General features: G+C 42.6%; 1 protein-coding gene across 1 annotated transcript in view; it reads left to right on the plus strand.

Moving 5' to 3' along the window:
* Positions 1-2,030: 2,030 nt before the first annotated feature.
* The window catches only part of chrnb2 (cholinergic receptor, nicotinic, beta 2), a 44,606-nt gene continuing 24,871 nt past the window's right edge, over positions 2,031-21,765 (plus strand). Inside the window, exon 1 of the mRNA XM_054780787.1 lies at positions 2,031-2,379. Coding sequence (XP_054636762.1) covers positions 2,307-2,379 — 73 coding nt within the window. The 5' untranslated portion in view covers positions 2,031-2,306. The remainder of the gene's footprint in view (positions 2,380-21,765) is intronic.

The following is a 21,765-nucleotide window of genomic DNA, read 5'->3' on the forward strand; positions in this document are numbered from 1 at the left end:
CTTTCTCTCTTTGCATGGATCACACTGTGATGTCACCATGTTGACTTTTGACTCCCCTTTCCTGCCTTTTCGGAGCCTGTACCCCCGTGGACTGCCTTCATGCACATACACGATTCCCTCCGACAAGTGTAAAGGGTCCTAAGTGAGATAGGATTGCTAAGTCATACTTCCTTATGCTAACAGATAGAGGAAAGACAAACTTTAGGCTTAAACGTGGCCATTCCAGAAAAAGCGATATCAAAAGGCTGTGCAGGCAGGGAACACAACACCTGGTGAAAAAGGTCATAGCTACATGTACAATCTGTACCGTCTCTAATGCAGCATGGATAGAGATGAGAACATAACAAAAGGAAGGCCAGGTATCACTGTGACAACCTCCTTGATAAATATTGATATTGTTATGTATGCATTTTTAATGAAGTACCGTAGGACCTTAATGATGGCCACAACATTAGGCACATGTGCACATGCAGCTAATGTGATTCAGTACTGTTCTGCATTTACAAAGATAACAATTTGCTCACTTTGGATTGACACTGTCAAAAATTTTAAGAGCAGCTGAAAAATTGCAAGAATTGTTTTGCACTTTTGGATCTCAGAGGAGTTCTACATAGAGCTTCAAAATGCAAAAAGAAGGAATGGGAGTGAGATGAAATCCTTTCAGAGTAAGCAACTTATTGCAAACAAGCATTAAAGTGAAATAGGCTGAACAAAAGTTTAAGACATCAAACTTTAAAAGGCAAAAGGCTGGCAAAAATGTGGATTGATTGCCATTTTCTGTCAGGTAGTCACGCTGTCTTGATCTCTTGAAGGCAAAGACATCTCTTTGTTGAGCTGCATAAGCAAGGCCTCTCGCAGCGCGCCATTGCTGCTGAGGTTGGACGCAATAAGACTTCTTCAAAGATCCTGAGACACGGGACGATCCTCGAATGAAGATTGTTACTGGTGCTGAGTGCAGTCCAATAACCATCAGACAGCTTTTCCACATGGCACAGTGGAGGGGGCGCCATCATAATCCTTCAGTGGAACAATGGAGCTTCAGGTTGTGCAGGGGCGTCAAACGGCAGATGGCTATGTGGAAATGTTGCAGGGGGAATCCCTATTGACTGAAGGCCCTCGTCTGTGTGGTAATGGCAGACGCTGACAAAGGACTTCTTCCAGAGGAATAACCTCACTCTTTTGGACCATCCTTTTGGACCAATGCCGAACATTTGGAGATGGATGGCAAGGGAAGTTTACAAAAACGGACATCAGTTCCAGACAGTTGATACCCTCCGTGAGGCCATCTTCACCGCCTGGAGCAACATGCCCACTAGCCTCCTGGAAACACTGGCATCAAGCATGCACAAACCCTTTTTTCATGTGTTTAACAGGAGTCCTTTCTTGAACATTTCTATTTCTCTTGTATTTCAAAGATTTGTGAATCTGTTTTGTCTGCATTTTTAATACGTTTCTTACATGCTCAAAATAAAATAGGCTATACACCTAATATTTTCTTGGACTTCTTTTTGGTCAACGTCACAATGAAATAATAGCGGACAACCTGTTTTGAGGATGTTTTTTTCCCCCCTTTAATAATTAAACGTCTTACACTGTGCACTGTATATAAAAATATCTTTTTTACATTTCAACCACTCTTGATTTAACAATGTAGTTTATAATTGTTGTGTAAAATCACTACTCTAGTGTGCAGTAGAACTGTACTGCACCATATACTGACAGCTGTGTTAATATTTGGGCTGCCCTATGTAGCTGCGTGGGTTCTTGCAAGCTAACCACCACAACAAGCACATTTTTAAAAGAGCACCTCTCAGTGTCAATCAAAAGTGAGCATTATTTCTGAAGGTATTGTGTCTGTTCTCATCGTGCAGGTGTACCTATTGGTGTGACCTGCATATAAAGAAACGCCATCACATTTATCAAGGTCGTTATAAAGTCACGACACGTGTGAATATTTCAAAAGATAACATGTGACTATGCGTGGGGGAAGACGTGGGGGGCGGAGGGAAGGGGAAAGTGGGGTGGGGACAAATCCTCCCCGTTCGCCACTCCTCCGCAGACTACCTCCCTCCCTTCATCCCTTCATCCCTCGCTCCCTCCCCACTCTTCGCTGGAGCGCGGCCCGGCTCGGAGCTCACCTGGACCCTTTGCGAGACATTCCCACTCGTGGACGCGCGGCGGAGAGACGGAGGGCCATGACGTCACGGTGCCAGGTAGACGCTAAAGGGAGGTTCGGGTCGTGAGGAAGAAGAGCAGGGAGGAGGAGGAATCTCCGCGGTCCTGGTTGTGCACCTTTCGGGCTCGGGATGATGCGGATGGTGATGATGGAGGAGGGCTGGCTGCTGATGCTGCTGCTGGCGCTGCTCGCCATTGCGGGAGGTGAGTAACTCCATCCCTCCATCCTTCAAACCACGTTTGTGTGCGTAGTCGGTGTGAAATGTAGAAAAGGGAAAGTGTGTGTGGGGGGGAGGACAGGAGTCACCATTTTTCCTGACATAAGATAATAGTAGAAGAACCACCACAGATTCCATGCTGAATGTACTATCACTTTAAAAAAAACTCCATCCAATCCCAGCATTCATGTATTCATGATGCTTTAGGGCATTTATTTGTGGTTGTATCGCAGCATTTTGCAGCGTAGGATGTGAAGAATAACGGGATGTCTGCATGCATGTGAAGTTATTTTACCTTGAAATGAATAAATTGATAGATAATGTTATCGCCTGCCCACTCATTCTTCCATTCTCCATCCCTCATTAACACTGAGGTCTTGGATTGAGTGGGCAGGTTAATAAGAGGCAGGTTGAGCTGAACAACTTCCTGCCATCAAGGACGAATGACGCGACACACGGCAGTGCTATCATAGCAGCGGATGGATTCATCACTCACGAGTATTACGGGTATGTCATACAGTACTACAGTATTCATACAGTATCCCTCTATGGTTTCCAGTTGGAGTGGAAAAAAGGCATCACATTGCAAGTAAGTGATGGCATCACCCTAATTGGCTCTCAAGGGAATTGTGCTCAGGATTTACACCCATTAGGCAACAAATGACCACAGCACACTCTACACGTATTGGGACACGCCTCTTAATCAATGAATCAATCAACCAATCAATTAGTGGTTGGGCTAGAACTCTGAGTGCACCCCTTGAGTCTTAATTCAGTTGGATCCGTCATACCTGTCAACATTGGCATTTGGAAATAAGGGAAAACTTCCAGAAAAATAAGGGAAAATGAGGGGTTCGGGTGTAAATACCCGACTGCCTGCTGCGATATTTTACTGGCGTGCCTCTTTTATTTTGAAGCCCTAACGTTACAAGATGTGTTACAGGGATGTTGCCGAGTGGACGGGAAGCTGTGCTGCTCCGCCAGAACCGCAGAGGGTTTTTAAAAAATTATTCATTAAAGTTCAAATATGGGAGGGCAAAATACAGTAGTTTCCCAGTGAAAATATAAGGAATAGGGATTTGACTGCATTTTCTTATGGGGAATCACTAATTTGTCGTTGTTACTGTAAATGCTCCAATTAATGCTATTGAATTAACCACTGAATCTCCTATAGGCGCTGGGTGCATGCTCCACAAACGCTGATAACCACCATGATTCTTTTGCATGTCTGTCACACTTAGATGTTTCAGATCATCAAAAAAAGGTTTTATATTAGTCAATGACAACACACACCTGAACACAAAATGCAGTTTTTAAATGAAACTTTTTATTATGAAGGGAGAAAACAAAATGTGAATAAGTGATTGCCCCCTAAACCTAATAAGTAGTTGGGCCACCCTTAGCACCAACAACTGCAATCAAGCGTTTGTGATAACTTGCAATGAGTCTCTTACAGCGCTGTGGAGGAATTTTGGCCCACTCATCTTTGCATTCAGCCACATTGGAGGGTTTTCCAGCATGAAGCGCCTTTTTAAGGTCATGCCACAGCATCTCAATAGGATTCAGGTCAGGACTTTGACTAGGCCACTCCAAAGTCTTCATTTTGTTTTTCTTCAGCCATTCAGAGGTGGACTTGCTGGTGTGTTTTGGATCATTGTCCTGCTGCAGAACACAAGTTGGTTTCAGCTTGAGGTCACCAACAGATGGCCGGACATTCTCCTTCAGGATTTTTTTGGTAGACAGCAGAATTCATGGTTCCGTTTATCACAGCAAGTCTTCCAGGTCCTGAAGCAGCAAAACAGCCCAGACCATCACACTACCACCACCATATTTTACTGTTGGTATGATGTTCTTTTTACTTTTACGCCAGATGTAATGGGACACACAACTTCCAAAAAGTTCAACTTTTGTCTTGTCAGACCACAAAGTATTTCCCAAATGGGGATCATCAAGATGTTTTCTGGCAAAATTGAAACGAGCCTTAATGTTATTTTTGTTCAGCAGTGGTTTTGGTCTTGGAACGCTGCCATGCAGGCCTGTAGTTCTTTGGATGTTATTGTGGGGTCTTCTGTGACCTCTTGTAGTCGCTCTGCTCTTAGGGTCATTTTGGTTGGCCGGCCACTCCTGGGAAGGTTCACCACTGTTCTGTGTTTTCGCCATTTGTGGATAATGCCTCTCACTGTGGTTTGCTTGAGGCCCAAAGTATTCGAAATGGCTTTATAACCTTTTCCAGATTGATATAGCTCAAATAATCTCAGTTAAGTTTAGTTTTAACGGGGGGCAATCACATCTTCTCCCTTAATAATAAAACATTTCATTTAAAAACTGCATTTTGTGTTCAGTTGTGTAGTCATTGACTAACATTTAAATTTGTTTGATGATCTGAAACATGTGTGACAAACATGAAAAAAAATCAATGAGGGGGCAAACACTTCCTCACACCACTGTATGTGGCATATTTACTGTATATGTAATAAATGACCGCGTGGCCAATGAGAGCTACTTTGTCTTTCCCACTTTTTCATGCACTCCAAATCATTATGAAAGTTCAATTTCAATATCATCTCATTTAGTCTTGCAAATAGTAACGTAATGCAGCAATAAGGACGCGCTCACCTGGCTACCTCTGGTAAACTCACTGTATACACTTTCCAGCAGTGTGTAAGATCTTGTGTTCTCAACTCCTGTTTCCAAGCCTGTGTCGTAACGAGCAGAGAAATTCTGGTCTTCCCGCAGATGTTCTTTAGACGGCTAAATAGTTTAATGAATTAGCAGCGCCTCTGCTGGTTGCAACCAAGTAGTGAATTCCGTCAAACATTTCTCGAACATAGAACACTTATTGACACACGTACAGTCACTCTCCGAAATATCGTAGAAAGTCTTCCTACCCATTGCCGGACAAGCCGACGGACGCTCTTGCCACTCAACATTTTTTTTCGCTGACTGTAAGTGTCCCAATGCTTTTGTCAGTGCAGTTTATCTAACACACGCACACACACCCACACACACACACACACACATATGGCTCCCAACATGAAGCATGACTTAAAGCAGCATCTGACACAGCACACGACTAATGACTCACTCCTCCTTCAGGCTTTAAATCTGATTAGCATTACAATCCCAGAGACTACAAACATGGACCAACACATGTTTGAAGAAATACTCGCCATGAGCATGTGGCCTTACATTCAATCATCGCAAAACCGTTTTCTTTTAATGCAACATGTGCTGACAGACGAGCTCGGACGTAATAATCCTGCTCACGTTCGCTTATTGTCACGATGATGATGGCGGCCGTGCTAGCGACATCCCATTGAGCTGAGGCAAAGAGACGTTTTAGTTTAACGCCTGGATGCACGGCCGCATCTCATCAGTCTAAATACATGTGATCAAGTGAGACACAGGGAAGAATTAAGTCTTTAAATTAACCCCCACTACACACACACACACGCACGCACGCACTTCCCTTCCCTAGACTTGTCACACTTGTTCCTTACGTAAGACCTTTACTAAAAGGTAAACGCAACCTTATGGCGTCTCCGTGGCGGATACGCAAGGATGCTGAAGGACATTCTAGCACCTGATTTTGCACTCTGTCATCAGAGGTTGAAGCCCTCGCCTCCCCTCCCCTACTCCCCCCCTCCCCCCGTCGGGCCACATGCATAATAAACAGATCAGCGATGCGGTGTTGCCCTGATGCAAGGGTTACTGCAGGATGATGCCAGGAATAAAACAGTGGAACCTCACTTCTAGAACGCCTTGAAGGAGACATATCATGCAATTCTTTTCACAGATTAAACCCTTCCAGGTGTCTTTTTACAGTGGAACCCGCTTAAGTCATCCCTGCGACAACCTGTCGAAGACGACCAACTCATCAAGTCCTGGTCGATCGTATTCTTCGTATTACTAAAGAGTGCCGGCTTAAGTCGACGTCAACATACATGGTCGACCGCTTCTGCGACCCAAAGGGGTCCGTTTATTTCGACATGTGTTGTAGCATTGATAACTTCATCATGGTCACTAAGTAGTGTGAAACGACAGCAATGCTGTGTAGTTATACAGCATTAGAACGTACACACAGTGACTTCCTGTTCAGTGCAAAGTAATTTTCACAATAAAAATATGGCAGTATTAACCTGGATTTTACCACCGCAACTAACACATTTTTTTTTTTAGCTTGTTAGCCACCAGAAGAAAGCTTTACTGTCATTGTAGTCAAGACATACAACACAATTACAGCTCTGTTATAGAAGAGCAAAAAATATCATATGAAAACACAAGACTCTGGCCAAAGTCACAAGTAAATATGCAAGCAATGGCTAGTTTTGGTTGTGGACAACTGCTTATGTCGATGTCAGTTAGCTAGACTGAGGGGTGTCAACTGTAACATGTCTGTGATATACAGGGGTGTGAAAAAGTGTTTGATTTCTGATTTTTTGCATGTTTGTCACACTGAAATGTTTCAGATCATCAAACAAATTTAAAAATTAGTCAGTGACAACACAACTGAACAGAGAATGCAGTAAACATTTTATTATTAAGGGAGCAAAAAAAACTCCAAACCTACATGGTCCTGTGTGAAAAAGTGATTGCCCCCTAAACCTAATAAGTGGTTGGGCCACCCTTAGCAGCAACAACTGCAATCAAGCGTTTGTGATAACTTGCAATGAGTCTCTTACAGCGCTGTGGAGGAATTTTGGCCCACTCATCTTTGCAGAATTGTTGTCATTCAGCCACATTGGAGGGTTTTCCAGCATGAAGCGCCTTTTTAAGGTCATGCCACAGCATCTCAATAGGATTCAGGTCAGGACTTTGACTAGGCCACTCCAAAGTCTTCATTTGGTTTTTCTTCAGCCATTCAGAGGTGGACTTGCTGGTGTGTTTTGGATCATTGTCCTGCTGCAGAACCCAAGTTGGTTTCAGCTTGAGGTCACCAACAGATGGCTGGCCATTCAGGATTTTTTGGTAGAGAGCAAAATTCATGGTTCCATTTATCACAGCAATTCTCCCCGGTTCTGAAGCAGCAAAACAGCCCCAGACCATCACACTACCACCACCATATTTTACTGTTGGTATAATGTTCTTTTTCTGAAATGCGGCGTTACTTTTATGGGACACACACATTTTCACAAAGGTCTTGGGGATCATCAAGATGTTGTCTGGCAAAATTGAGTCGAGCCTTAATGTTCTTTTTGTTCAGCAGTCGTTTTCATCTTGGAACTCTGCCATGCACGCCATTTTTGCCCAGTGTCTTCCTTACGGTGGAGTCATGAACACTGACCTGAACTGAGGCAAGTGAGGCCTGCATTTCTTTGGATGCTGTTGTGGGGTCTTTTGTGACCTGGCTGAGTCGTCACTGCGTTCTTGGGGTCATTTTGGTTGGCCGGCCACTCCTTGGAATGTTCATCCCTGTTTCATGTTTTGGCCATTTGTGGATAATGGCTCTCACTGTGGTTCGCTGGAGTCCCAAAGCTTCAGAAATGGCTTTATAACCTTTTCCACACCCATAGATGTCAATTAATCTCAGCTATGTTTTAACAGGGGGGCAATCCCTTTTTCCACAAAGGGCCATGTAGGTTTGTTTTCTCCCTTAATAATGAAAAGTTTCATGTAAAAACTTCATTTTGTGTTCAGTTGTGTTATCATTTACTAATATTTAAATTTTTTGATGATCTGAAACAATTAAGTATGACAAACATGCAAAAAAATAAGAAATCAGGAAGGGGGCAAACACTTTTTCACACCACTGTACTTGGTCAAAATACCCCAAAGATGTCCACCACATTTAAAACCCTTTCCAAACATCCCTGTCAGAGCAGCTGGTTTTGAGAGGCAGGGCAGCAATAGGACATGATGATGATGTCCTCTACGGCCGGGAGGTGATGTTTGTGCATTCTGTCCAATAACACTGCAGCTCTGCTTCGGTTTTGGCTTTGACATAATAGTGGGTTTGTGTAGTCGCTACGGCGGAGACTCTTCAGTAGGATGAAAATTTGAGCTGTTGAAAGAGGTTGGTTAGGCCATTTCACACTTGTTGGTTGGGCAGGCACTCCAGAACCCCAACAATGTGCATACTGTACAACAGGGGTGGAAACGTGACGCGATTTCTTGTTTGGAGAAAAGCTATCTCGTGATAACAGCGCAGCCAGAAGCCAATCAGACTGTGAACTACGAATGATCATCCAGGTCATACAGAAGTGGCAGTGTGCAAGGCATTATGGGAGCTGCACATGAAGTGCTTTACTCACACATTGCAATCCAACATACTTTGGTGTTCCTGCCGTCAGCATCAGCGAGTGACATGTGGCGCCATCTTAATGTGCAAGTAGACTCCATCTAAGTGTGCACTTATTTTAAAAATAATGTGCACGTCATTGTACATCCAATATATGACAGTACTGATGAACAGTGGTATAATAATGGGCTGTGCTCGATTGGACAAAATGCACATGGCAGCCGGTGAATGTGTTTTTATGTGGACGGACTTTTTTTTTTTTGATGTGGATCAACACCGGAGTTTTGCTTGCTAAAAAACTTTTTAATTTTTTGTCTCACTCCCATTTCTTCTTTTTTTTGAACCTCCGTAACAGTGCAAAATGTAAATTCATGCAATTTTTCACCTCGAGTGTGCACACTGCCAGTATGGAAACGCTTTCTCTTGTAATTGAATGGGAAGGTGTGTCAAAACTTTTGACTGCTACTTTAATTGACCTCAGAGGGAAAATGTTCTTTTGAATAAGCATCATCAAATAGATTGTGAGGGGGATTTTTTTTTTAAGACATGGTGACGCCTTCCACTGTGTGTCTGAGTGCACCAACAAATTATTTCCCCGTCAGTGCCACAAGTTCTGCTCAGTCAGTCAGGCTGTCATCAGCGCTCCGATGCACCGCTGATCTCTGCAGCATCTCAGCAGCACCCCCATCCCACCCCCGTCTGTCTCGCTACGTCTGCATTGACTTTCTGTCTCCATCCCTTTGAAGCGACTACCAACACTTTGCGGCAACTGGATCACATCGACACATATAGTGCTGCATGTGTGTCGATACACAAAAATGGGCCAAGAACCATTTTACAACCACAATAGATGGATGGAGAGGATGTGTTTGTGTGTGATTTGTTCAAGCTCGTGCGTGACAGCGCGTGAATGAATGTGTGGCTGTGGTAACCCCCGGAGATTAGAAGTACGCAGCACAGGGAGAGCAGAGGTTTAATAGAAACTTAAGCAGCCCAGCAGAAGTAGCACAGGCAAGATAAGAGTTTTCATTTTGACCACGTGAGTGCTAATTAAGAGTGAAGCTGCTATTTTTTGTTGTCATGAAATATGCTTACAGGCGTCACATGAACGTTGACCTCGGTGTTGAACCCATCATTAGTGAGAAAATGGAGCAAGTAATGGTTCTAATGATGCCCTTTAAATGGAAACATAATGGCTGCACTTGAGGAGGCATGCTGTGTGTACCTGGTTTTTCTTCATTTTCACTCCTTTGTGAGTCATGGTCTCACCTTGGCCACCCCAATGAAAAATGTCTGGCTCCGCAGGGTTTACCCTAGGATCTTTTGAAGCTGTAGTGGTGGGCTGCATGGGAGGGCGGACTGCTGCCGCTGCATCTGCAATTCGAAAAGAAAAAAGACAAATAGGAATGTTTTTTTAGGACTTACTTATTACTTATTGAACTTTTTTCAACAACTAGACAAACATGTACCGAGAACATTGCAAAACTGTTAATTTAAAAGTAGAAAGTTGCTGAGAGTACTGCTAACATTTAAATGGCACTTTCTTTAGAACATCTCCACTCAGTGTGCTTATTTGTCATTAAATACAGGTGTCATGTTTGAACAACAGCCGGTGAAGCAAACATTCTTTGGTGAACTACTCAATATCAGCTGGTGAGCTACTGCTAGCTTACGTGCTACCTGTTGGTGACCCCTGTGATAGCGTCACTGTCTAAGGCTGGACATACTATGTACTTTATGTGCACAACTTTGACACACTACTAGTGTTTTGAAGACAAGCCATAAATATTATAATGATAACAAGAGAGTAGGATTGTTAAGTGAAACTTTAAAAAAGTAAGTTGCGATGATAATCGATGATTGATGTATCCCATGAACGTACTAGCGCCGAGCTAGCTCGATGTCGCCAGCCAGGCATGTAAACAAAAATGCCAGAAAGTGGAATGATGTTGAAATGTGAGCGATCACACATGCTAGCATGTGACAAGCTGTGGTCAATTGAGTACACATTTTACAGGCTATTGTTCATGATTGTTCGTGATAATCAGAAACAAAGTGAAAGTCAACACAAGATGTCTCGCATATTTGGTATCTGGTCGCGTATCTGCCGGTGCATGCTTATCAAAATACAGCGCAGTGAAACATTTTTATGCTATTTTAAATCATTTTCAAACTAAATATGTGCGTAAATAATGAGCTATATATGCATCTATATAGCATATATATACATTCATACAATATATTACTTAAAACTATTTTCAACTTTGAAAAAAACCTCACATTTTTAAGGTGTGGCGACTTTTATTTTGTAGTGGCGCACCACCACGATCAATTACATGGAGCGGAAACCCTGTTCCGCCACTGACATCAGGGTTCAAATTTCCTGGCTGCACTCTATCACTGTTTTTCAAACATATAATAATAAATCATGCTGTTTCGTGGTTGAATACGACCTATGATTACTAAAAAAAAAAAGCATATTGGAGCAAATGTTACATATTTTTTGCTTAAATTAGGCATTGCCAAGCATAAAAATGGCAAAATAATTATTCCTGGAAATTCACTTATCTTGTCAGGTCTGGAACCAATTTGCGATAAATGAGGGCTTACTGTGTTCTTATAAAAATGCATTCCAACAAATAAACGTCTCCCCCCTCATAGATGCTTGGTTCTCTCTTCAGGCACTGGATGAGAAAATAATGAATTCCATTCCCAGTGTTATATCGCCAATGTTATATCTACATGTTTACAACATATGCACTTTATTTTTAAATTAGACAGTCAACACACTACAAAGGTACTGATATTTCACCAAAGAAAAGCATATTCATGAATAATAAAATAGCGTAGGGATCCTACAAAACTGGTAAAAATAGCACCTCCAATGCTAGTGTATGTGCAGTTATATCCATGACTGCTGTTTGTTGACGCCAGAGACAATAACTCGCCTCCCTCCAGTTAGTAAACAGTGGTCGAGTTCTGTGTGATATTGCGGCTGCGTGCACGATCAATATTGATATCTCCGTTCTAAGCCAATTGGCTGCTGCCAGTAGTTCAGAGGCTCTCGCCATTATTGATTTATGAATATTTGAGCAAATAATGATCCCGACTGCAGCCAAAAAACCTCTTGAGGGGAGTACATAGCGGGGATCTTTCTATAACCGTCCTCATAAAGAGATCATCGCTATTGTAGTCTAATTCTACTTAGCTCCCATTTGCCCTCGCTTATTCCAAATATGGCTTTAGGATACACGTGGACCTTGCAGTAAAAATGTGAAGCGATTGAACCCACTCATGTGAGTGAGTGTGTGTGTGTGTGTGAGTTCTCTCGCTCCGAGGTCTAATGGGAAGCCCTGCTGAAATATTCATAGTGTCACATTAAGTTTGCAATATTTGCACTGGAAAACAACCAGGATCAGACCGAAGCTCCCAGCCACATTACAACCACTCAGCTGGGCCTTCAGCGTGACATCGCCATGCACAGACTGTCTGTCTTTGTCCTCTCGTGGAGAGAGAAGTGCTGAGGATTGGCATTGTTGCTGCTGCGGACAGTTGTGGTTGTCATCCTCCTCCTCTTCATTTACATGCAAAGGATATACAGTTGAACCTCGGTTAGTGTCCGCCCTGGTTAGCGTGTTTTTCGCTTAACGTTGAAAATTTATGCCCAAATTTTGCCTCGGTTTGCATACATTTTCCGGTTAGCGTACAATATGGCACGTCTTGTCGTGTAATTAATACACTACATGAGTTCAACTGTGTTCTAAATGTATTTTTATCACAAACGTCCTTGTTAGCATACTTGTTAGCTACGTCGTCTGTCTGTGATGTTAACACAAAACACGTTTTTATAGTTTTACATGCATAAAGAAGAGGAAGAAGAAAGGGATAAATGAAAATTTAAGGTTACTTTTACCTTCATTGAAGACGTGACGGTTGCCAAAGACACGGTGTGGCAGCGAGACACCACATGGACGCCACCTTCCATGTTTTGTCATGAGTTATTTCTTGAATTCAATAGTGTTTCTCACCTTCTTTATCAAAATGCTGGCTCTTGCAACTTTCTTTGGCTCCATTTTGGGATACAGTATTGAGGTGAGAAACACTACTGAATTCAAGAAATAACGCCTGGCAAAACAGGAAGTCAATGTCCGTGTGGTGTCTCGCTCCCACTCTGTGTCGGTTACAGTACAGCAAGAATAACATCTTCACTGAAGGTAAAAGAAAACTTAAATGTTCATTTACCCCTTTCATTCATCATTTATATGCATTTTGAATTGCTGTCTGCATGTAAAACTATAATTGTAAAACTATAAAAACGTGTTTCGTGTTAACATTTTTGTCTTTCTGGACCAGATTAAATGAATTTACGTTATTTCTTATGGGAAAATTGATTTGGTTAGCCTCTGTTTCGCTTATAGCTGGACTTTCTGGAATGGATTAACGATGCTAACCAAGGTGCCACTGTAAATGGTAACTGGTCTTTCACTTGTATAGCGCTTTTCCACCTCCAAGGCACTCACAGCGCTTTGACACTGCTAGCACATAGACTAACTGTACATTGAATAACTTAATCTTTAAAGAAATATAGATGGCGATGTGCATATTGAACAATCCAACATAGAATGGCCACACATTTCCACAAAAATACGCCTCTAAAGTCACACGGTTTAGACATTAATGTTTGGGAGTTGAGTTATTTTGACGACTGTGATACAGGCTGTACACTGACTACTTTACAAGGTATCAAAGAGTCATGAAGACATTGAAACACAGAAGGGAACAAACATTTGAAAGAAAATCTGGACTGAATTACTGAATGAGTATACTTTTTCTTTGACTTTTTGTTAGGGCCGTCTAAAATAGCGCATTACCTGAAATACCTCATTTATTTAATTAATTATTCAAATGTTTTAATGAACTCACGTGCATCATGGCAAGCCACTCCTCTCAGTTATGACGCCAGACGGAGGCACAGTGTAGCGTCCCCACAGAGTCCATAGATGACTGCGAGGAGCATTCACGGGCATGCCATATGCCAAAAATCTTTATTATGTGGGTATGTGTGATCTAAATAAACAGAAGGACACAGAAAAACAATATGTGGATATTCTTATCAGCATGTAAATATGCTCGGGAAGCCCAGAAAATACACACAAAACATGTCATTTGTCGTTCTGTGAATGATATACAGTTGTCCCTCCTTTATTCTTGTTAACTGGTTCCTCCGCCAAGTAGGATTCAATATTAATAAACAGAATATTTTCATAGTTAGAGCATGGAAAACCTATCTATGACTTTCTAAATACGGTTTTTACCATTATTAGAGACCTGTAGACATGAAATAACACCCCTATAGTCACTTTACAGTACTATTATTCTTTGTTTACGCCACATTACACAACACTAATGCACAGGTCACTGCAGGGACGGCCGCCGCTCATAGCATGTAGCAAGCTACCAAGCTAACTAGTAAGAATCATATTTATTTGTTCTAAACTTAAGAAAGTGTTTCAAATGGAGTCAGGAAGAAAAACAACGTAATAAGGCAAAATGTACCACTTCCACACGGAATGGGAGGAGAACTTTTTCCCGCTCTTTCATGTCAGACATGCCATGGTTGACTCTATGCACTGTTATACAGTATCTAAGGTACTGTGATGACTCATCAGTGTAACATTGCTGACGTGTGGTAACCAGAATACTTCATGGGACTTTCAATATTTTTGGACTAATAATAGTCCACAGTCAACCATGAAACAGCGGCCCTTTATTAATTAATTATTTTTTGAAAAACAGTGATAATAGCGAGGGAGTGATGTTCGAACCGCGATGTAGTGAGGGATGACTGTACTGTACATTAAAAATGGGCATAATTCAGACATAGTTGCAAATACTGATTAGTCGTGACTAATTAATTTCAGTAGTTATGTTGTTGTTGTTGTGGTTTTACGATGCTTTTGTGATAATGATGAACTTAGCAACACAAGACATGTCGACATAAACAGACCTCTTTGGATGTCACAGTTTATGTCGGCAAAAGCGGTCGACCAAATATGTTTACGTCCACTTAAGCAGGCACATTTGACTAATAAGCCCAGGTGGGAGAAAATCAGTGTTTTGCAAGTCTCAAGTCAAGTCTCAAGTAAAGACATCCAAGTTCAAGACAAGACAAGACAGGTCGAGTCAAATCCCAAGTCAGAGGCTTGAAATGTTACAGTTATCAGCACTGTTTAGTGTTTACCAAATGTTAACAAAGCAGTAATCTATTAAAAATGGGAAAATGCGTTGTCTTGCTGTAAATTTCTTTGAATGGGGACACATTTTACACAACACGCTCCTTGAAAATCTCAAGTATTTGCAAGTCATCAGACTCAAATCAGATTTGAGTCCCGAGTCATTGATGTCAAAGCCCAAGTCGAGTTGTAAGTCTTTGATTATATTGTTGAGTCCAAAATCATCAAAATTGTGACTCGAGTCTAATTCAAGTCCCAGTCATGTCACTCGAGTCAACACCTCTGCGAATAAGAACAGGTTGGAGCAGGGCTGAGTTGGTCCACATAGACGGGTGGTTGACCTAAGCAGGATCCACATTTTCTGATGGTGACAGTTTGACCCAGAAATGGATTACCGTAAATTCCGGTGTGTAATCCACTACTTTTTTCTTAAACTTTGAACTCTGCGGTTTATACAGCGGTGAGGCTAAATTCTAAACTCGTGACATCTCCTTTACTTTTGAACAAAATTGTAAATACTGTGCCGCTCATGAGTCAGTGAGGAAACGGTAGCCAATCACGAGCTACCAGTGCACTCGCAGCAAGCTTGTCAACCCATTGGAAATCACAGGAGGTCAGTATATATAACAGCATAACAATATAACAGTCTGACTAACTGTGTCATTTTACTAACAACACTAAATTCATCACACAGCAACTTAACACTCAAAAGGTGTACCTGACAAATATACAAACAATCAATATGATTTTGAAATGAAAAAAAATAACTCTTTTAACGTTTCCTAATAAAGCATTTTGTCTGAGCAACGCATTCATTGGGGTGCTGAAATGACGTCAGCCTCCCCCTGGGCTCTGTGTGCCGGGCTCCCCTGGCTCCCTCTGGTGGACAGAGGCAGCATTGCAGCGCCATCCACCATTTTCTATGTTGCTTTGTCTCCAATGAACAGCTCCTCTGGTTGTAATTAATTGTGGATAGACTATTTTAAATTAATATATGTACTTATAATGTATATTTCCTTGGTACTTTTTGAATGTTAAGTTGCTGTGTGACGACTTTAATGTTGTTTGTAAGATGACACCGTGAGTCAGACTGTTATTGAGTAAAGGTTGATTGAGTAATGACCTCCTGCAATTTCCGTTGGGTTGACAAGGTCATGATTGGCTCTTGCCAAATAAAGCCTGCCTGAGCTGCCTGGTCCTCACGGACTCGTGCCACAATATGTCATTTTATGATGTGGACATGTGCGGCTTGTACACCGGTGCGGCTTATATATAAACAAATCTGTTTTTTCCTCTAAATGTAGTGGGTGCGGCTCATACAACGGAATTTACAGTAATGACATTTCTATTGCTGTCTCCTGGGAAAAAAGTGTAATGTGTCCCAGAACGAATTGTGTTTGAACGTCTGATTCTGGGTTTGATTAATACCATAGTGGCTCAAGTGGTAAAAAATAAAACTTTATACAACTAGCCAGATCCTCACAAACGTCCAACAGGTTGATACTTGCCGCTATCATCATGCTGGAGCACTGCATCCAAAATGAGACAAGTCGGCACGTAGTTAGTCTGAGCATCAAGCCCATGATGAGCGCTGAGATGGGAATGTGTTCTGCTTCATCATTGTTTAAGTGGACTGCTTCCTGCTTCCTGTCTCACAGTGTTATTGCTTTGAGCTTCTGGGAGTATTGCACATTAGTCATATGGCTCCGCAATGCTTATTTCCCCCATGAATATGTGCACACAACAAGACTCATATAGGCACCCACGCACCATAAATAAGCCTAGTGCTACACACACACACAGGCGTTGACAGGCTGCGTATTGATAATGTTGTATTAGCGAGGGAAGGGCCGATAAATGGCTCGTGTCTGTCAACAATGCATGGGGAGATGGTGATAACAGGAAGAGTGCTAGAGATGGAGACAGGCAAGGGAGAGTAAAGAACATACATGGCGTCTCGGATGTTGGCGTGCAGAGAACAGACGATCAAAAAGAAATAAATAGGGGTGGTCGGTTTGGTTGCGTGATGGGTAGGAATAGAGCCCTCATTGATCCCGAGACAGAGGCTATCGTTCCGCTTGGCTGAGCAAAGCACAGCGCTGCAGGGCAGGAACGAACGGAGGAGGACGCTGGAGATGAAGGGACAGTCAGAGGGGGAAGGACGGCGGCATGCTGGGGATGATAATACGCATGAATATGTGCAGTGACATGCCGAAAAACAGCCGAGAGTAATAGTGCAGTCTAATATAATTCCTATTTATCGTTTGCTCTCGTAGTGTATGGCACAACGGAGACTCATATGAAATTAGGATGTGTACTGTAATTGGAAGAAAACACCCATACTGTATATTTTATATGCAGTGGTTAGCGTCTGGCCCGGTTAGCGTGTTTTTCAGTCCAAGTCCAAAATTTATGCCAAAATTTTGCCTCAGTTTGCGTACATTTTCCAGTTAGCGTACAATACGGCGCGCATCTTGTCGTGTTAGTAATACACTGCGTGAGTTCAACTGTGTTCTTGTATTTTTTTTATCACAAAACGTCCTTAGCCTCTAACACTGAATTTAGCTTGCGAACCAAAATGTCAACTCCCAACCACATTACAACCACTTAGCTGGGCCATTAGTGTAACTTTGCCATGCACAGACTCTCTGTCTTTGTCTTCAGGAGCAGAGAGGCATCGTTGCTGCTGTGGATGGTTGTTCTTGATGTTCTGTTGTGTTTGTCATCATCCTCCTCTTCATTGGCACTGAAAGGGCATAGAGTGGAACCTCGGTTAGCCTCTGCCCTGGTTAGCGTGTTTGTCAGTTCACGTCAAAAATTTACGCCAAAATTTTGCCTCGTTGTGTGTACATTTTCCAGTTAGTGTACAATATGGCACACCTGGTAGTGTTATTAATAGACTGCGTGAGTCCAACTGTGTTCTTAATGTATTTTTATGTTTTTTTTCCACAAACGTCCTTGCTAGCATAGCTAGCTAACAACTGGAACAGGAAGTCAGCCATATGTCATCAGTGGTTGACTCTCAAAAATGTTGAAGGGATAGTTTGGATTTTTCAAGATTCAAGATTCAAGATTCAAGAGAGTTTCATTGTCATGTACATGGTAAAACAGCAGTTATACTATGCAATGAAAATATTATTCTGTTCATTCTCCCAAGAAAAGAAAGAAAACACAAGAAAGAATAAGAACATAAGAAACATAAACATATATACCAATAAATTAAGCAACAACAACAGAAGAGACATTAATACAAATAAATAAATAAATAAATAAATAAATAAATAAATAAATAAATACAGTGCTATGAGTGTGTGTTGCATGCGGCGTGTGTGAGTGCTTCGTTGAGAAGCCTGATGGCCTGTGGGTAAAAGCTGTTTGCCAGTCTTGTGGTCCTGGACTTCAAACTCCTGTAGCGTCTGCCTGACGGTAGGAGTGTGAATAATGAGTGTTGTGGATGTGTGCTGTCCTTGATGAGGTTGTGTGTTCTTCGTAGGACTCTAGTTTTATAAATGTCTTGCAGTGAGGGGAGGGCTGCCCCAACAATGTTCTGTGAGTTCTTGATCACCCGCTGGAGTGCCTTCCTATCACGTGTTGTACAGTTACCGTACCAAACAGTGATGGAGGCGGTAAGGACACTTTCCATAGTGCATCTGTAGAAGCAACTCAGGATTGTGGTGGGCATGCCAAATTTCCTCAGTCTTCTCAGGAAGTACAGTCTCCTTTGGGACTTCTTCATAATTTGTTGGGTGTTGTGAGACCAGGTGAGGTCCTCGCTGATGTGTGTGCCAAGGAACTTGAAGGTTTTCACCCTCTCCACCTCAGTCTCATCAATAAACAGGGGTCTATGTGGCTCCTTTTCCCTTGTTCTTGGGTCAATGATCATCTCTTTAGTCTTATCTGTATTGAGAAGGAGATTGTTATCACGACACCAAGCTATGAGCTCCGCCACCTCTCTTCTGTATGACGTTTCAACACCACCAGTGATCAGGCCGATGACTGTAGTGTCATCCGCAAATTTAATGATGCTGGTGTTGTTCTGGGAGGCCACGCAATCGTAGGTGAAGAGCGTGTAGAGGAGCGGACTCAGCACACACCCCTGTGGGGTCCCAGTGCTCACAATTCTTGAGCTGGATGTGCGATTGTGGACTCTGACTGACTGGGGTCTGCCTGTGAGAAAGTTAAACACCCAGTTACAGAGGGAGGGAGACAGGCCAAGTGTGAAGAGCTTATTTGTGAGTTTGTGGGGGCTGACTGTATTAAAAGCAGAGCTATAGTCTATAAATAGCATTCTGACATATGTGTCCTGGCCCTGTAGGTGAGAAAGGGCTGTGTGGATGGCAGTGTTGACTGCATCATCCGTGGACTGGTTCTGGCGGTATACAAACTGTAGAGGGTCCACAGTTGCCGCCGGGATGCTCTTTTTGATGTGGGTCATGACTATTCTTTCAAAGCACTTCATAACAGGTCATATCTGGCCTTTTTGTAGTCCTCAGCGGTGCCCATGACAAATGCAGTTGAACGAGCACGTAGCTTAGCCCTTACATCACAGTTCATCCACTGTTTTTGGTTAGGGTATTTTCTGTAATACTTGGTGGTGGTAACAGTCTCTATGCATGTGCTAATGTAGCCAGTAACAGCAGAAGCATATTCATCCAAATCAACAGTACAATCTTCCCTCCAAAGCAGCCAAAGCAGTCCTGAAGTACTTGATCAGTTTCTTCATTCCACACTTTAACTGCTGTACTTACAGGGGGAGCTTGTTTAAGAAGTTGTCTGTATGTTGGATAAAGGAATATAAAGATGTGGTCAGCCTTTCCAAAGTGGGGTCTTGGAACAGCCTTCAAAGCACCTTTCATGTTGCAGTAGACTTGGTCCAGGATGTTATTTTCCCTTGTGGGAAAGCTCACATGCTGGTAATATTTGGGGAGGACAGTCCTGCGGTTACAGTGGTTGAAATCGCCAGATATAATGAATACAGCGTCCGGGTGTTTGGTCTCGTGTTTATCAACGATGTCATGCAGGAGGGCTAGTGCGTTAGCGGTGTTAGCTCGTGGTGGGATGTAAACAGCAGTTAAATACACAGCGCTAAACTCACGAGGCAAATAAAAAGGTCTGCATTTCACCATCAGCAGCTCAATGTCCTGCGAGCAGTGCTTTTTAATCGTCAGTACGTCTGTGCACCACCGTTTGTTTACGTAAACACAGACGCCGCCACCTCTGTGTTTACCAGACGCTAAAGTCCGATCTCCCCGGTAAGCAGCAAATGTTTCCAACTGGATCGCCGAGTCCGGTATATCCTCCGTCATCCAGGTTTCTGTGAAGGTGAGCACACAGCATTCCCTGATCTCACGATGAGCTGTAATCCTTGCTCTTAGTTCGTCCATCTTGTTTTCGAGGGAGCGGACATTGGCTAGCAGCAGGCTTGGTAGCGGTGGCCTAGTCGCTGTAGCTTTTAGCCTAGCATGCAGACCGGCCCGCTTGCCTCGTTTACGCCTCAGATGCTTTGCTCGCCGGGTATTCAGCTCAACAGGCCCGCAGGCTGCTGCGTTCTCCCGGCGCAGAAGAAAGGTAAAGTCTGAGAGGCTAAATGAAAGTTCATGGTGAACCCTGCCGATGTTCAAAAGTGTCTCTCTGTTGTAATGTACTGCGTGAGTGTGTTGAATGTCCAAAATGAACAATAAAATAGCAAAAAATAGAAAAAAACGGGAGAGTGTCACAGAGACGTCTGCCACGGAGGGCGCCATCTTTGATCTTGGCGAAGTTGCATGACATCCCCATCAACAGTGTAGTGTATCAACAGTGACTTACCCCCTACTTTGTTCCGTGGGCGGAGGTCTGGTTGGATTTCTAGTTAGTTGCTGGGGTCTCTTAAGTTAAGCTTTTTGTTTTTCAAAATAATATGCGTTCAAAAGAGCTTACATTTGCATCACAAAACCATCGCTAACAAAAAAGTCAGACCTCTCAGTCCTCTCTATTTGTATCACTACGTGTTCTCGCCTGTCCATTGTTGTGTATGTGTTCCACAGCAGAGGAAGACGTTTTCGCGCATGTAAACACTGTGGAACACACACACACAACAATGGACAGGTGAGCGCGTGTCGTGATACGAACGGAGAGGAAATAACGGCAAGCGATTGTGAGGTCTGATTTCTCGAGGACGCATTTATGTGATGCAAATGTATTACTCTTTGAAAAGCGTATTGTTTTGACAAGCATAACGCTTAACTTAAGAGACCCCAGCAACTAACCGGAACGACGTTCCTCCTCACCAAAATCTGACCAGAACTCCGCTCACGAAACAAAGTCACTGTTGATGGGGATGTCATAGAACTTCATGTCAAGACATCCGAACTATCCCTTTAACACAAAACCCATTTTTAAAGTTTTACATACACAAAACACTTCTAAATGCATATAAATGATGAATGAAAGGGATAAATGGACATCTAAGGTTACTTTTACCTTCAATGAAGACGTGATTCTTGATGTGAGTATTCCCAAAAGGCACGATGTGACAGCAAGGCAACAGTCGAACAGCATCTTCCTGTTTTTTCACGAGTTATTTCTTTTTTTCACCTTTTTTTTAAATCAAAATGCTGACATTTGAAACTTTCTTTGGCTCCATTTTGGATTATTGAGGTGAGAAACACTCAACTCATGGCAAAACAGGAAGGTGGTGGTGGTAGTGAGCTCGCTGCCACATCATGTTTTTGGAGACCGTCGCGTCAAGGATCACATCTTCAATGAAAGTAAAAGTAACCTTAAATGTTCATTTATCCCTTTCATTCGTTATTGATATCATTATTTATGGAGGTAGAGTCTGGATGAGACTGAGCCGCTAGTATTGGGAGTAGCGCTAGGAATCTCAGGGTACCTCACAATACGATAGGATACGATTCGT

This window comes from Dunckerocampus dactyliophorus, chromosome 7, assembly GCF_027744805.1.
Source record: "Dunckerocampus dactyliophorus isolate RoL2022-P2 chromosome 7, RoL_Ddac_1.1, whole genome shotgun sequence".
NCBI classification, from domain to species: domain Eukaryota; kingdom Metazoa; phylum Chordata; class Actinopteri; order Syngnathiformes; family Syngnathidae; genus Dunckerocampus; species Dunckerocampus dactyliophorus.